The following is an 18,496-nucleotide window of genomic DNA, read 5'->3' on the forward strand; positions in this document are numbered from 1 at the left end:
TGAGCATGTGAAAAATAGCATGTATGAAAGAACCACCCAATTCCATGATTTGAGTCTTGTAACACATTGATTGAAATCCAGTATGTATAAAAGTCCACTTGAAATACATTCATTGCTGGAGAGTGACTTTTGAAGAAAAAAATGGGTTTAAAAAATAAAAAGGAAAGTGTGTGGTTTATATTACATGGCAGAATGCTTATCAACATTATACACACCTGTGTGCTTTATTTTGTATTATCTTACTAGTGGTAATCTCATTCCAACATTGTTGTCTTTGTATATGATTAAAAAACCACCCAAGTCCAGCATTTAAAATGAACCCCACGAAGTCCCTTAAATGCTAATCGTCATATCTAATACAGTTTAATCCACTCATTTGCACGTAACACTTACCATATTGACCAGGTAAATCTAACTGAAGGAATTAAAATGATACACAAGTTTTTCTCTCAAAATCACTTCCCATGGACTTGGGTGGGTTTTGTATTCATGTATTCAATTTTTGTTTTTCATTTAATTTGACTGGTTCTTGCCCATGTTACATGAGACAATACAGTACAGCTGGGTACTGTGCCATATTTTAACATGAAACAAAATACAAACAAAATATTGAGAGCAACTTACCGATGAGCTGTAAACTTCATACAAGACAGCAAAGAGTGCTTTGATAAAAGCTATGCCAGATCACTGTCCTCCTGGAGTAAGGTGGCACGGGCATCTTCTTTTGTCACACTTGTTGTAGAGCCTTTGGTTAAAGAGGGAAACACAGAATGTATGATATGACCAACAGGACAAAAATGTGATTTTAGGTCAAAATGTGATTTTGGTCAAAAATGTGATTTTTGGTCAAAAATGTGTGATTTTTGGTAATATTTGAAAACTCCAGCGAGATCGATAAATTCAGGTATCATGCGAAAGTATCCGTCCAATTTTATCATTATTATATCTTCCGAATCTTTTTTGGTCAAAAACATGATTTTTGGTCAAAACATGATTTTTGGTCAAAACATGATTTTGCTTATAAAATGTGAAAAATGTGATTTTGGTCAAAAATGTGATTTTTGGTCAAAATGTGATTTTTGGTCAAAAATGTGTTTTTTGGTGAAGAATGTGATTTTTGGTCATGGCATGGCAAAAAAATCACACTAAAAGAGATATACATGGTGACTTTTGCATGTAAAGTATATGAACTATACACTCTATGAAGAGGTTACAGACCGATACACAAATTTATCGGACAGCTAGGTTATGTACAATGGTATAGGATGCAAGATTCTGAAGACATAATAATGAAGTTGATCGGTTATTGCGTTGCAGCTGGGCAGTGGATTTGCTTCTGCCCAGACAGCCAAACAAACAAACAAACAACCAGGCAACCATTTGGATGATAACATAAGCCCCACATATGTGTGGGGGCCAGGGTTCAGAGTTTATCCAGGACGCTTTTTGAACTCACTGGACCCGGAAAAAGTAAGATTATGTAACCTGAATGGGTCCAGCAGGCTGTGCCGGAAAAAATCCCATCCAAGAAATAGAAAATATCATCATAGATCGTCATTGTGCTCAATCAGCTCACAGCACATTTTTTTAACAACTTTTCATTCATAAATTACATACAATTACAAAAATCGCTGGAATGTGATACACACCTCATCGCTATTTCATGCACAGATATTTGATCAGTGATATGAGGGGAACTGTGGAAGAGGTGGACTTGCGATTTTTTTTTCGGATCGTGCAAATATTATGTTACAATAATAATGTCAACAAAACACGTTCAATTCCTGGTGACATCTTCCTGGTGACATCGCGAAAACACGTTTTTGCGGTAGTTGTATTTCAACCGAGCAAATATAACAAAATAACCAAATAATTTAGATGATTAAAGTAGTGCATGTTATTAGGTAGTAATTGTAGTTCTTTATGAGAAAGTCGGCCGATCACTGCAAGTAATTTGACTCGACTTTGGTAAGTTTTCGGCATACTTTAATATTTATCGTTTGCGCACATTTACGGGTGTTTCTGCAGTTTCGTACATAAGTGCAATTTGGACCCACTAAAATCAATTAAATGGGAACTGAATGGGTCCAGCAGAAAAAAGTGGACCCGGTTATTTGAGAGCAAACTGTGAACCTGGTGGGGGCCAAAAATATATTTCTCTGAGATGTAAGAACTTTACAACTATTTATATTGACTTAACTATTTATACTATCTTAGACAGGACAGGTCACCTCCAGTAAACCGACTTGTTATTCAAATACTAAAGACTAAAATCTTTGGTTATAAGTGCTTGGAAAAAAGCAACTATTTTTCTTGAAACTTTCTCCAAACTGACAGTCCCTCCCTTTCCTCCGCCAATCAATGCTGTAAACTCCTTTGAGGGTAGAACACACAACAAGGGGATGCATTTACAAGATGACTGAGAAAAACATTTAAAAAATGTTTGACCACGTTTATATATCTCCTAAACAAATTTGGTAGTGCACATGTTGTTTGTTTTTCTGACTAATATAATTTTTATCTACACTGTTTGTCAAAAGAGTTGGAACACTTTCAATAGGGTAACATCAGTGCTGTACGGTGCAAAAACTCATTGAGGAGCCAATGGCTCCTAACTTTATAAATTTAGGCGCCCAAATTTTGCTCCCAAGTAAAACTGAGGCGCCAACTCATCATATTCCAACCACTCAAAGTCATTCTGCCACAATGGCTTAAATTACGCTCAATTTTGAGTTTTCTAGGCTTACTTCCATTTCCAGTTCCAGGTTCCCCTAGATTCATATCATCTGCTGTTGGATTCCCTGATTTAATTGTTTAATCCTCCTTCTCCTTGTTCCCCAAAAGGTCCATCAAATTCAAAGTTCTTTTTGATTTTGATGCCATCTTGAGTACGATTAAATCTTTTGACCTATCCTATAGGCCTATTGACTGCACGCAATACATAGAGAATACTTTATGACCAGGGGCTTCCCTGTCACAGCCATGGGTGTTGAATGTTCATAGCTGCTGTACTCAATCTATGTACATTCCCATTGAATGCTACATACTCCATACACAGCATGTACAGTGTAGGCCTATATGTTTTCTAGAAAGTCCCCATTGAGACGTCATAATAATGCATAGCCGTACATTCCCACTATTGAATGCTATGTTATGTACATGTTTTGCATTTGCTGGCGATTAAAAGCTTCAACAGTTGGTCGCCATTGGCGCCAGGGATTGAAGGTTTAGTCGCATTCGAAAAAATCTGGTCGCCAATGCGCCTAAAATGGTCGCACCGTACAGCACTGGGTGACATAAATGAGCCTCCCATTCCCCTGATCAATGTTGAATTTTGTAATGTTGCTCATGCCCAGCTTGTAGTACCCAACATTGATTGGAGGGAAAGGGGGAGGGATGGGAGATTAGTAAAGGGCTTAGGCTTGACACCAAACAAAATGGCATTTCAGCATATTAAAAATAACGGAAATACGGCAATAATACAGTGTAACTTTTTCATAGGTGTCTCAAAACATTTTGACCACAATTGCAGTTCTGATGCCTGAAAAATTTCATGTGAATATCTAAGATTTTTCTGGGGCTTTTTCATTGTGCTCTTTGTTTTCCTCCGTAATTGTAAAATGTACCTGAATTGGAAGATAGATTGGCTGGGTTTGGTTGCCTCTGCACAGGTCTCGCTGTGCCGGTGTCCTCGTTAATTTGCTGCATTGCATTGAAGTCTATTGTATAGGCACGACCCATGGTAGACAGGCATACCTCATCCTCTCCTGACTGATGTGCAGCCTACAAAATAAAAAAGGAGTTAATACGCTAATTCAACCTCTGATCTTGTGATATAAATGACTTCTGAAAGGTGATCTTATTTCGTGAATGTGGATAAAATAATCTCACCGATTTTCTTTTTTGCTCATTATAATCAACATTGCCAAAAAAAATCAAGTTTGAAATAACTTCCTGTTTCACAGCCCTCGAATTAACCCACGGCACCCATGGCATTTTGCCGTGGGTGCCCAATGCCCATCCCCACTGCCGTAATGCCCTCAAAATATGTCCTTTACCCAAGGCAGTCACTTGTCGTGCCCACTAATGAAGTTGCGCCGGTGCCCCAGCCCTGCCCCTTAATTATAAAATCATCTATCTATGTTTGTGTGTGTTTTCTTCACTTTTGAGAAATTGCCTTGGTGCCCTTCTCAAATTTTCAACAGTTGCCATGATGTCCTCTTGAAATATTACAAACTGCCGTGCTGCCTTGCCTTTTCAGTGAAAATCCAAGGCAATTATCAACTTGCCCTAAAAAAGTTGCCGTGCCCCTTCAGATCCTTAATTCGAGGGCTGCTGTTTCAGTTCATTTGTACTACTACACAAAGTGAAAATTAAAACTGTATTGTTCTTTTTGAAGCTGAAAGTAAGCTTAAAGCAAAATAAGATTTTTGTGTGCTATTTATAGACTATTTATCAAACACAAACACTTTCCTATGTTTTAGCAGTTAAGGTGAAACTGCTATGTACAAAACATTGCTCCTCTCAGACAATGACGTCAATAAGTGTGAACGTTTTAGCAGTAAAGGTGCAACAGTTGTGTACAAAATACTGCTCCTCTGACGCTGATGTCAGTAAGTGTGAACAGTTAATGATGGAAGCTGAGGAGGGCAGATGTAGCGTCAGAGGGACTCAAACCGGACCTTTTTCATAGACTCCTGCAAAAGTTGAGCCTTCCTTTTTTTTTTTTTTTTATGGGGGCTCTTTATCCCTGCCTTAGGTATACGAGTATGAAAGCGAGTGTAAATGTGAGTGTGAATGCAAGTGTAAAAACCTCCGTCAGATTAGAGTAGCTTACCTCAATGATTCTGCTATCGATGTGTGTATATGGATGCCACATGCCTCTATCATCTCTCCACTGCCATATAGCTGCATCCACAATGTGACTGTTACCTTTCTTTAACATTGTATCTATTGCAAATATTCCATCACTTGGTAGTCTAGGCATTAGTTCCCTGAAAATCATGAGTAAAATATGTTTAACCCCATGAGAACTACCTGCTGATTGGCCAAAAAGAAGTTTTCATTATCAATTGGACCAATCAGCAACATTGTTAGAATAATTTCCCCACACAAAAATGGGGGTGAATTATTTGCAAAGCTCCATTCTGATTGGTGATTAAAGGGAAGATATCATGTAATTGACCAATAAGAGGCAATGTTAGATTTTTTCTCAAGTTATTTGTCTTTTGTCCTGTTTAATCTAAAAGCAAAATGAATAAAGAAAAAAAAAAAAAAAAAATGTTAGATCGGCAGGTAGTGCTCAGGGGGTGAACATACCAGATATGAAGAGCTGAGTTAAGGACCGTCTATGTCAGGAATAATAAAAATATTGGCTACTCAATATCGATAAAAATCGATAAATCAATTTTTCTCCCAATTTTATTCGCATCTTCTAAATTCACCCAATACATGATATCCATCTGCTACTTGTTCATCCCTTGATTTTTCGATACCTTTTTTTCATTATCGGCAACTTGGATATAATATCGATTTTCCTCAGAAAATGATGTCTGATATCAGTGATTTTGTCGATGAGTACTATGAGTGTTGCCTGAATTTCAATTTGAGTTCTCCAGAATATCTTTCACTGTTTAACCAAAACCATAACTTTTACCCCTTACCCTAATCTTAAACAAATCACATCCAAAAACGTGTTATATTCTGGAGTAATGCTCATATGATAGACAATAAACAAATCCAGAGTAAGTTTTTTTTTGCTTGCAAGCTAATTTGATCAAGTTAACATTTAACACACAAAACACTAGTCTATCGGCTTCAACAAGAGAGTGACTTCAGTGCATGCTCCAGTGTGCGTTGTATTTAACTTGTGCTTGTTGACTCCAGGGTTGCCAAAACTTTTTAGCCCAAGTCGCGGGTATTAGCCATGAAATGTAGCCCAAATAGCCAAAAAAAATCGCCCAAAATTTTAAAGTCGATTTAGGGGGTTCTACACCCCCGTTTTATTTTGAATTTTTGGAAAATGCTGAAATAAATTCTAAAAACAACAAAAACTGAAAAAACTGGAAAAAAAAATTAAACAAAAAAAGTTGAAGAAACATTTAAAGTCGATTTGAAGGGGTTCTATACCCCCCTTTATTTGGGAATTTTTGGGAAAAGCTGAAATAAATTATAAAAAACTAACAAAAAATGAAAAACGTTATAAAAAAAGAGAGAAAAAATTAAAAAGACGGCTCAGGGGGTTCTACACCCTTTCTTTCTATTTTTTTAATGCTGAAAAAACTAACAAAAACTGATTTTTGTTATAGGCCTAGGCCTACTGTAAGGAAAATTTATTTGTGAATTTTGTGGAAATATATAAACTAACAATATTGAAAGAAAAAAATGTTTAAACTGCAAATTGAAATAATGAAAAACTAACAAACATTTTCAAAAATGTAAGAAAAAAATTAACTGCAAGGAAAATAAAATGTTGACTTTTGATGGGGTTCTGCACTATCTTTTTAATTTTTGGGAAATGCTGAAACAAATTACAAACAAAAAAACAAAAATTATTTTAAAAAATGCCAGGAAAACAAACAAATTAATTAATAGACATGCCATTCATTGCAATGGGGATAGGCCTACAAATATTTGCCTTCAGCTGAGTGATAACAACATGTGCATGTACTATTTTTAATCAAATTCAAAACGGCCGGTTTTTTTTTTTTTGATCATCATGCCGCTTTTAAAAGAAAATGTGCGGTAGGTGTTTAAACATTTTTATTTCAAAAGAACTGCCGCCAACGAAAAAAACACCAAAACTTATGTTGAAGTAGACTGAACTTGGCACCCGCTGACACTAAGAAGCTACGTAAGTCGAAAGTCGTCTTAAACCACTTGTGAGTATTTAGATGGGAATATTCTAAGGATAATCCTCCAGCTCAAGTGGTCTTTAGCAACAACATGTGATGCGATTAACCAGCCCCCCTCCCTGTGCATCCCATTGTCATGGGAAGCACACTGATCACGGAGTGTTTTGTAACTTTTGTTTATTGAATTAGTTGTTTGGTGCTTTTGTTGAATGACCATCGGAAAGAATTGGCAATCATGATCAAAAAGTTTTGAAGTCGGCTTTGTCACAAATCGCCCAACATTTAATACATTTCGCGGGTGAGATTTTCAAAGTCGCCCAAATGTCGCGAAATCGCGGGAGCACTGTCTTTGTCGCGGGACGGAAGTTGAAAATCGCCCAATTGGGCGCCGAAATCGCGGGTTTGGCAACCCTGGTTGACTCAAAAAACTGGCATACTTCAACAGGTGATTAAAGGCAATACATCTGTACACACACAAAGTAACTCCCACAAACACTGATACCACTCCCTCAAGGAAGTCAAATGGATTATAGATGTACACACACAAAGTAACTCCCACAAACACTGATACCACTCCCTCAAGGAAGTCAAATGGATTATAGATCATCTGATTTCCAGACAAAGAGTGTCATTTCACAAGAACAATCAATAAAAACTTACCCTATTAATGACGTAATTTCATACAATTCTTGTGGGGTTCTGGCAACAAGCTGTGGAAAAAAATACAACAAATGAACATCTCTATTCAATGAAGCTCTCACAAAGCATTAGTTTAAAATGAGACTACCAGGATAAAACTGTTTGGAAACATCCAGGATATCATGCAGAAAATATTGTTTTAAGGGGGGTACTACACCCATTGCATTTTGTTTGCATTTTTTTTGCATTTTGTGAAGAAATGAGAAAAAGAAATTGGACAAAGTGGTATGCAAAATGAAGGGGCAAATCTTCTCGCTCAATTGGTGGCATCAGTATAAATGACGGGTACATGCTTGTAATGGTATAAGCCAAAAAGTGGTACATCACTGATGTTTTAAATTCACTTCATTTTGGAAAGCTTACTATCAACGGATTTCGTTAAAATTTTGGATATGTGTTGCTAACACATTAGGGAAATAATGTTGATATGTAAAATGGGAATAAGTGGTCCCTGATTTCTTTTATGACTTCATGAACTTGGTGCTCCACAACTATCAAAAACGAACCGGTTAAAATGCTTCTATTTTCAATGTTGAGCTATATTTTGTATTTTGAACTTGCGACACTATTTCACTGAAACTTAATTAAGCCATAGGTAACAGGTTATCACAACCACACTACAGCAATGTTGAAAAATATTGTATTTTTTGTCACCTATACCACCATATTAGGTAGTTTTCCGTAAGCTTCATTTTTGTGATTTTGGTAACTATTTTATATTTATTTGCCCAATCCATCTCAACTAGGCAATCTAAATTGTACTCACCATTTACATCCCAAGGTATTTTAGTATATCCACCTCACACATTTCCATTATATATCCAGTAACAGACAAAATATCAAAATTGATGCCTATTAATATCAAAAAGAAACTTATAATTTTTACAACTTGTGAATCACAAGGTCATATCTTAAAATAGTGTCAATCAAAATGAACCAAAATTACACACAGGATTACTTTAATACTCTACTCAAAACACATACCAGTAACCAAGCAGTTGTCCAACTGACACAACAGCAAAATGTACTGTCATGGGACAGCTTCCTGGACTTCCTCCACTTTCACAGCCAAACATTTGGCACCCAGCACAAAAAATCTGTGAGAATGCACACAAGATCCTTGCACAGATGATAAAACGGTGCTGCTTTCTGCTTTTCATACACTTTTTTCATGAAACAGGGCTGGGCTGTGAATGTGGTCCAGGAAGCTGTTCCATGTCAGTGCATTTTGCTGTTGTGTCAGTTACATAACTGCTTGGTTACTGACATGTGTTAAGAGTAGAGTATTGAAGTAAACCTGTGTGTAATTTTGGTTCAATTTGATGGACAGGATTTCAAGATATGACCTTGTGAAAAATTATAAGTTTCTTTTTGAGGCCAGTTTATGATATCACAGACTATCACATGTATTCAGAATTGATGCCTGAATTTGACCTGAACCAATTGACCTATAACCTGACCTTTGATGACCTTATAGCCTTTTTTAATCTCTTTTCCTAACAACACATTATGGAAGATACATACATGGCGTAGTATTAAATTGTCTATGTGGAAGAGATTAGGCCTATTTAATTTATTCAGTGTTATAATCAGTGAGTACATTTCTATAGATAGTATAACAAAGGATTTAATGTATTCTATTCATGTATTCTACTTGGACATGTTCAATAGAATAAATTATGGTTTGTTAAGAAACACACATCTCAGTTACTTGGATACAGTAAACAAAAAAATATATAGGGCTAAAATGATTTTCTAAAATGGTTTAAAATCACTTTGTAGGTAGAGATATTTTATAAGTTTAGGACATGAGATGATGAACATATTTATGTAGTTCATAAAAAAAAAAAAAAAAAAGAAGAGGGTACTGATGAAAATCAGGGTATTATTCCCCCTTAATTTGCTCCATATTTGCATAATCTTCTACATCGACTGCTCGGTACCAGAAGTGGGTAAGTGCAATAGCTGCCATTTGAACATTTGGCAATTTACACACAGTATACTGTACTTCTCTACACATGGCAGCTATTGCACTTACCCACTTCTGGTTGCAAGCAGACGACATGTGTCTCACTTGTGAATCCAATTTCTAAATGTATTCTATTTATTCAGGATAATCCTGTCATACTGAGCTTAATCCATCCAATAATGTTGTGAATTATATATAACAATTTCTTACCTCTATTTCTTGACTAGCTTGTTCTGATGAGCCCATTAAAAGATAACCTATGGTGTCTGCTATATCTGTGAGCATAAACAAAGAAATAAGAGACAATGTATTTTATTTATTTATAACATTTGGCCGAAGCCAGGTAAAGCCCAATAGTGCTCTGAGGCTACTAAATTAAAGGGATGCCAACCCAATATGACGAGACAGGGATAAAGGAACAGGTCTGCAGGAGGAAACCGAGCCCGGAGAAAAACCTGCGAGGACGAACACGGATCGGCAACCAAACTCACATGTGTCAACACAGGAAATTGAACCAGGCTGCAGTGGTGAGAAGCGAGTGATAAGACCACTACACTAACCCGTCCTCCCCAGTAGTATATTTTATGTTTGGTCATGTAACCGATGCTTATCATTCATGATCATGTAAGACTTTTAATAAGACCTGTTACTCAGAGCTTACAGTTTTTTACCAGTTATAACCCAATTCATTAAAAGATGTAATTTTTGGTCGACTCAAAAATATTATATCGTAAGATTACAGACTCATAACTGCACCCGACATAATGCTATGGTAAATCCGCCATCTTGATTGGTCACTCATGGAGGGCAGATAATGCACCTCCAATATTTATCAGCAAGAATCAGATGCATATTTGGGCTCGAGTGTTCCAAAGTTTTGCGCATGCCGTTTTTAGTGCACATTTTCGACTCAACATGTTATACATGCAGAATGCAAGCAACCATGCATTTAGAACCAAGTTTGCCGGGCCAGAGCTATATTACGTTGCCTCCTTGAGCGACACGCAAACATGGTGGCATTGATTTTACTCCATTGGGTCTGCTGAGAATGAAGGTAGCTTCATTCTTTTACTGCACATGGAGATTGAGAATGTGCAAATGTGGAGGGCCTGAATGGCTAGATTAATCAATATTCACATTGTGTACCACCACATGCTTGTAGTTTAAATGGTCGCATTTGCAGACAATTTTCTACAGTAGGATTACTTTCAGATTAAACTATTTAAATAAATAAAAACCCAACATGCCCCTCTGCCACCTTCCCCGGCTAGGTTCTTACTTTGTTTAAGTAGCTGCACAGCCAGTTGAGGACAACAGGAACACATAAGAGCCATCATGCGTATCACCATGATGAATGTGCCTGTGCTGATGACAGGGGGTGCCACTACCAGCTGCAAAACAAACATACAGATGGGTCATTAATAGTTAGCCTGCCAAATCTAGCAAACAGGTGATGGTCTTGCAACAAGTCCACAAGACGAAGAATGTAACTGTTTAAGTGAGCGCCCAGCAATTTTACTTGATTAAAAGCGGCCTTGGTCAAGATTTCATGTGTTCAAAATGACATTGGCTCCAAGAACTTCAAGACTAATGTTAAACAAGAAAGAAAAAACAATAACCCACAGATAAATTCCAGTGATTAAAAAAAAAAAAAAGACTCCTTTCCATCAATTCAAATTCTTACCAGTTGCTGAAGATTAGCCAAGAGCCCCAGTGATGCAATCTGCTGCAGTATCTTGTCATCATTTTGGAAGTTGTCCACGAGACGAGCAAAACAAAGGCAGCAACTTTCAACTGATTTCTTGTCCTACGATGGAAAAAGGTAGAAAATGTCAAGTCACTTCCAATATCAAACATCATATCATTATCAATATCATTTTATTTACTTTAAATTAAGCGAAATAAAATCTCTACGCTCTAAATTAAATTTACTTATCAATGTTATATAATTCCAGATTTTTTTGCAGTATGTGATCCTTGTAAATTTGTGCAAGAAATTTCATACTCATATAAAATTTTGTTTTAATGTTAAGTTGGTCTTCTTTTCATGCTATCAGGCTTTCAAACATCTCCTGCATTCTTTTGTTATTTTGATGTTAAATAGAATGTAAAATAAAGTGTTTCTTTATCTGCTTATCTGTATGAATGTGCTGAAACAGATGCAGTCTTCACACTCTCTTTCTTTATTCTTTTTCTTAATGAGTTAATGGTTGAAATAATCAAAGACTTTTAAATCTGGGCTCACATACCTGGTGTTGTAGCCTGCCTGTGAGTAGTGGTAATGAATCAGACACCAGATTGAACTCATCGGTGCCAATGCTCTGGCAGCAGTTAGCTGCAACAGCTAGAGCATTCCTCTGTGCTGTGATGGAGAAGAACTCTATGTAGAGCAGACATGATGATAGGCCACCTGCCTGCACGATGGCTTTGCTGTGTCGTCTGGACAACATCTCCAAAGCCGTCAGAGATTGCTCTGCAACATCCATGCACTGAATAACTTGCAACTGTTTAAGAAAATTGAGGGAAAATAAATACAAGTAAAAAGCATGGCATTTGTAAAACATAACAAACTAAAGATTGCTTTAAAATCAAGATTTTACAGTTTTTCATAATTATGGACCATCAAATCATTACCCTAATCTACCTAATTAACACCCCTTTTCTAAATATTGCTCCATGTGGACTTTTCTAACTTAGAACTGTTTATGCACTCTTTTCAATGCAAGCAAAAATATCAATATAAATCACAGCAAAACAATTTCAGTATTGCATTATAATGGCTTTAACATTTGTTCAACGTTTAATTTTTGCTATCATCCCAAGTTACACTGTTGTTTTGCTTAAACAATGTCAAGTTTAAATTTCATAAAGCATTAAATAATAAACCTCGCAACAGACTCTTTTTGCCTATATAGTATTAATACAACTACATTTTACACTACAACTAATGTACATAGTTAATAATAAAACATAATTTCCATCTGTTACCTTTTCCAGAAATACTGGTATAGCATCCATGACAACAGTGGATGACCTTGGCAGGGCTTCCATCATGTAGGTCAGAGCCCGACAAGCATGATTCATCTGGTAAACAAACAAACATGTAAACAAACAAGAATCAGTTTAGCTCTAGCACATTTTGCCAATACAATCACATGATAACAAACCTTTCAAATCATGGGATTATTTTACAGTACAACCTTGCCGTGTAGTAGTTGACTATACCTAAAGATCATATTTAAAATTGGACTATGCCATTTAAAATCCACACTCCCCTGTGTAAGATTTTAGAAATATCTTCCACGGGGGAGTATGAATTTCAAATGGAATGAACACATTAGGCAGCTCCAATTGAATACAATACACCCTCTGAGAAAGATTCAACCCAAATCTTGCAGAGGGAGGTTGAGTTTCAAATGGAGCTGACTAATATATATATATTCATTCAATTTGAAATTCATACTCCCCATGCGGAAGATATTTCCAAAATCTTCCATGGGCGTAGTGTTGATTTTAAACAGAATAGCCCATCTCAGTTTGGTCTTACAGGATTACAACTGATTACAATTAAAATTGTGTCACCTGATTAAGTAGTATTGAAATCTAGCTTAAGTTCTGGAATCTAGGGTACATCATATATGCATAATACACCAAGCCAGACTGGTTGTAATCTGCATCAATACTAAAATGCAAATATCCTGACAGAATCACCAATTTGCAATGAATAGGCTATTCCATTTGAAATCACACTACCCCTGTGGAAGATTTTGGAAACATGTTCCACAGAGGAGTATAATTTCAAAAGAATTAACACATTAGGCCGCTCCATTTGAAACTCGCGTTCCCTCTACGGAAGATTCAGGTAGAATCTTTCTCAGAAGGTGGGTGAAATTCAAATGGAGCTGCCTAATGTGCTAATTCCATTTAGAATTCTTACTCCCTCTGTGGAACATATTTCCAAAATCTTCCACAGGGGTAGTGTGGATTTCAAATGGAATAGCCCAATATTGATGTAGTATACTTACAATGTCAAAGTTGTGTTCCATTTTTAATAGCGTTATCAAAGCAGGGACAACTTGTTTGACAGGAAATCCCAGAGTGTCCTCGTTACCCATAACCAGGAGCTGGCACATCTCAATGACAGCCTGTAACTGCTGGCTTTCGTCCCCGGTAGCTTGAAGCCCGTAAGGAGCTGATGAGCTTTACTACCTGTTGAAGGCAAACATAATGATACATGTGACTCCAGTCTTATCCGCTGATGAGTTTTGTTTGTTTTGGAAATGAGTAATTGACATGTTAACATTGTGTATGAACTTTCTTATCTAGCCTACATCCAGTTGCGAAAGCTTTTTTTTTTCTATTTCTTGAACATATCTTTGCCATTACTACACTTGCTGACAGATAAGAATTGCATTTGTTTTCAATTTGAGAGGGTACACAGTGTAAACACAGAAGTGGGGTTCTGATTGGCTAATTCAGACCGGTAATCTGTTTGGCCCGAATACGGGTCAAAGAAGCGATCGGCGCAAAGCAGCACTCATCAAAGCCTGGCGTATGTGTCGTTCATTAACAGGGCGTGAACATCAATCAGAGCAAAAGAGTGCCATACTTATTAGAAACATGTGTACAACTAGTGTAACATTATGGAATATAGAATTATTGGATAATAATCTTCTTCACATAAACACAACATCAGTAAACAAGGGTTTCAATTTCAAGAGGCTTTCACAACATGAATCCATAACAAACAATAATTTCAACTGGGCTATTTGATTTGAAATCCATCTACCCCCTATGTAAGATGTGACCTTAATCTTTTACGAAGAGAGTGTAGACTTCAAATGAAATCAGCTATTCATTCACTTTCAAATATATACTCCCTGGCTGGGCGATTAAGGTCATTCATATGGCAGTGTATGGATTTCAACTGGAATAGTCTGTTAGAGAGATTGTCAAAGTTTTCATCAAGTGTGGCTATGATAAAATGTAGCAAAGCGAGACTTACTTGCACCAGATCCCATGCTTCTGTGCAAGAGCTGATGCATACGTGGTCCTAAAGCGTTGAAGAGATGGGGAGGCAGTCCACGAGCCTCCAATAAAGCTGCAAAGACAAAAAAAAAGAAAGAAAATGCACCATTAATAAAATATACCTAACTCTCCAGTTCAGAGATAGAAAGCAGGGAAGAAAATGCGCATAGAGACAGACAGAGAGAGAGAGAGAGAGAGAGAGAGAGATGGAGGGAGACAAAGACAAAGAAAGAAATGTGCAAATTGTGTTACCTTGTAAACGTCAAACTTCAGAGTCATCAGATTCACACCCTACCCCTGCTGCTAATGCTGAGGCTCCCCACCAGAACCTGAAGCTGCATCATTGTAAAACGTAATAAACAAAATGCAAAATATATGGTGTTGGAACACATAGTGGATGGAGGTCAAGCAAAACTAACAATGTTTAAATTGCAGATAGTCACGATATAATGACTATCGAGGGTACAAAATTTGGGAATAATAATCAGGGCTTCAAGCTAGCCGTTGCAAAAATATAAGTAGAATGAAAGATTTTGAATGAAAATCTAGGACAGCAGAAGTGAAATACAAACAGTGGGTATCAAAGACCTGTAACTACTGGTAAGGGGGGAAAGTACCAAAGATACTGGAATTTATGCATGATACATGTGTGCATCATTTGTAACCAAACCGGTAAATATAGGAGGAATTCAAAAATATAAAAAAATATAGGGTGACTTGAAGCCCCAAATTCTGGAATACCCTATGCACTACCCTAACACTAACCCTGACCTTAAACTCTATAATCTAACACACAGGGTGCAAGGGGTGAACCAGGCTTATGCCCAACTTCTGGCTATCTGATCTCTTACAGTCAATCAAGAAATCAATCTACATGTATAGTTGTATACCATATTAGGAAGTTTTCCCTCCTAGTACTCCTGTATCTCACACACTTCAGAAGAAGCTACTGTCACATTCACACATTGGCTTATGTTCAATACAATTTATTCCGTAGCACAAAAATCAGCGATACAGAATATGAACTTCTTTCCATTGAGTCCACACCTTCAATGCTCTTTCATCTTCCAACAAGTCAACAACCAAAACAAAAGATTATTATTCTTACAAGTATTACGCTTTAGTGCGCCACACCATGCAATACATCTGATAAACAGAAATCCTTATGATATCCCTTGATTTTATGCCACAGAACCAAATGCCTGAGAACACACACATTTGAAAGTGGACATTTTTACAATTCATAAAAGAGACCCAGGACAGGTAATTTGACCCACAACCGAGGCCCTTCTTTTTATGATCTTATTATATGCATATTTATGTTTTCGCCCTCTATTGAGCAATGAGCATGGTCTAACAACTATGTTCTCGGATTTAATGTGTCCACAGTGACCCAAACTTTTATTCACAAGTGTGTCCATGTTTCAAACGGAAAAGTGACGTGCACAGCCCAACACAAATGATTTTTTTTTCCAGTTTAATGTGAACGTTAAGAGTCCAGTTTTTACGACCCAAGTGTGGATTGATCCTAAACCCCATTGTTATGTTTACAATGCTTTTAATGCCATTTTTGATCTAAAGACACCATCCACATGTTTGTTTCTTGCGCATCCGCAGTTGCGAAGTCTCTGTCCACGTTTGACATTGTTCACAGTAAGCACACACTCAAACACACTCACCTGAAGCTGCTTGATTGTTGTCGTCATTGGATGCAGCCACCCCATTGCCAGGAGCACCATCAACTGCTGAGGAGGTGGCGGCGGCGTTAGATGCTGCCGTACCGGCAGCAGCTGCAGCTGCTGGGGCACCTGCTGAATCCCGTCCAGATGTGGCGGCGGCGGCGTCTGAGCGGTTTGTACCACCACTCTGCCCTCGCTTGCTCATCCCTGAGCTCCTCCGACTTCTGAAAATAAGTTTGTTATCCAATGAAAAGTAGGAGCAAAATTCCTTTACCCAATTGAAAGTAGGAGCATAACTCCTTTACTTAACACTTATGCTGTCATTTACTATAACACCACATTATGTGTTTTTATCAGATATTACACATTAAGTCCATGTGTAACTCTATGGGCATCCCAACAATGAGTTGTTATTCATGGGGACTGAAATAGTATACATTCAGCATTTTCAGGAAAGTGCACATTAGGCCTCGTATCCATAGGCTGTTCCCTTGTGGCATGTGCCCTTGTTCCGTGTTTACTTTTTCCCATGTGACCTGCCACACAGACAACCTACGGATACGGCCACTATGCAAAACAAAGGTTTGTTGTCTGTGTGGCAGGTCACATGGGAAAAAGTAAACACGGAACAAGGGCACACGCCACAAGGGAACAGCCTATGGATACGAGGCCTTAATCTGCATCTTAAAGCATTTGAATTAAAAATGATTGCTTGTTGCCCATACCTAGCACAAGCTATATCTTGTTTTATCACATTCACTGTATTTATAGTGGGAGCATATTGCGGTACATTGTGGTGTCCGGTCAGAATTTATTCGGAAACTTGCTCACTATAAACACTAGCCATATTTGTTTGTACCGCACATCGATATCCTTCTCAACTGAAGGATATTGTCGCGAGATATTTGCACTACAAACACACAAGGATAAATTGTGTGCTGTATTATTACCATAAGTAGCAGCTTCTTCATGATGGGTAGGATGCACGCAGGACATTCGGAACGCTACTCACCCCCAAGAGTTATCAAAACAGAAGCTACATGTTCGCCGCCATGATCATATTGTTGAATGGGCTGTTTATAGCTCGTGCCACAATATTTACATATTCCTTGTGTGACCTCGGGGTCATTGCAATTGTACGTTCTGTGTCTCACTATAAACAGCAAGAGTTTTGGTAAATATACAAGGACTATCGTATATGGTATACTCAAAACTCGGTATATTCACTACAAACAAGCTGAATGATGTATACTGATAATCTGAATTTTGTCAGGCGTTAACTGCCATTAAAATAACACACAAAATTAACTTGGTGGAATCTGAGCTCTCCTTGTCTCAATTCTTTGCCTAGTACTCAATAAGGTCATTGTGATTGTTGCATGTTGACAGGGCAATTTTGGAAACTAAAAATTTGGGCTTGCTCTCAGGACTACCTTTGGTGAAAAAAACAAAACCTTCAGACAAATGTGAAAATAACTGAGCAACCCAAGACCTGTGCTTTGGCACAGCAGTGACAAATATACATTTAGACGTCATGTTCAATGCCTTTGTATTTATTCAAAGAGCACATTTAAAATACTCCATAAAACTTAATTTTACCATATTGGTTTAATACCCAAGTTGACCTCAAAATGACTTTTTCCCCACCACATAATATGCATGTTCCTATAATGCATAATGTACCTTATTGCACTTGAACCACCTTCCCCCTTTTTTCTTTTTTACAAATTTCAAACAAACTGCATGAGCATGTACTTTAATATTATATTTATTTTTCTACATTACATGTAGAGCAAAACAATGAATAGTTAGTTTCAGGGGAGGCAATAGTATGAGATGCTGTAGGCATTCAAAATGCTAATTATTTGTCAATATTTCAGTATCAATCAATGTTACCCAATTCAGTTCCATACCTGGTGCTCGCACAGGTTCCCGTGTTGGCCTCTGTCGCCCTCTGACGAGAGCTCTCAGGCTTTGGAGAACCGCTTCTTGCTTTGAATTTAGCTGCTGCAATACAAAATAGACAAAATGTGTACAATAATTTTCATACCACTACTAAAGTTTGTTCGGCTTATAATTGGCAAAAAAAAAAGACTCATAACATTGTGTATTGATACAGAATATTGTACATTTGTACACGCACTTGGGCACAGCACTTATGCTAGCTATGCTTTGCGTAATGCGTGACTGGCGCGCGCTAATGTGAATTGTCATGACTGTAAGTTGGGACTTTATTGACGCATGCATGCACGCCATGCAATAACAAA

The 18,496-nt window shown here is 37.4% G+C and overlaps 1 protein-coding gene across 1 annotated transcript in view; it reads right to left on the reverse strand.

Annotated features, from left to right (window-relative positions):
* Positions 1-18,496, reverse strand: part of LOC140154533 (E3 ubiquitin-protein ligase TRIP12-like) — a 59,063-nt gene that overhangs the window by 38,449 nt on the left and 2,118 nt on the right. Inside the window, 16 exon segments of the mRNA XM_072177103.1 lie at positions 625-683; positions 686-745; positions 3,627-3,783; positions 4,838-4,994; positions 7,515-7,564; positions 9,733-9,797; positions 10,802-10,913; positions 11,207-11,329; positions 11,772-12,026; positions 12,511-12,606; positions 13,548-13,708; positions 13,711-13,731; positions 14,528-14,623; positions 14,803-14,885; positions 16,226-16,453; positions 18,143-18,236. Of these exon segments, the coding sequence (XP_072033204.1) occupies positions 625-683; positions 686-745; positions 3,627-3,783; positions 4,838-4,994; positions 7,515-7,564; positions 9,733-9,797; positions 10,802-10,913; positions 11,207-11,329; positions 11,772-12,026; positions 12,511-12,606; positions 13,548-13,708; positions 13,711-13,731; positions 14,528-14,623; positions 14,803-14,885; positions 16,226-16,453; positions 18,143-18,236 (1,817 nt within the window).

The sequence above is a fragment of the Amphiura filiformis genome, chromosome 6, assembly GCF_039555335.1.
Source record: "Amphiura filiformis chromosome 6, Afil_fr2py, whole genome shotgun sequence".
Classification (NCBI taxonomy): Eukaryota; Metazoa; Echinodermata; class Ophiuroidea; order Amphilepidida; family Amphiuridae; genus Amphiura; species Amphiura filiformis.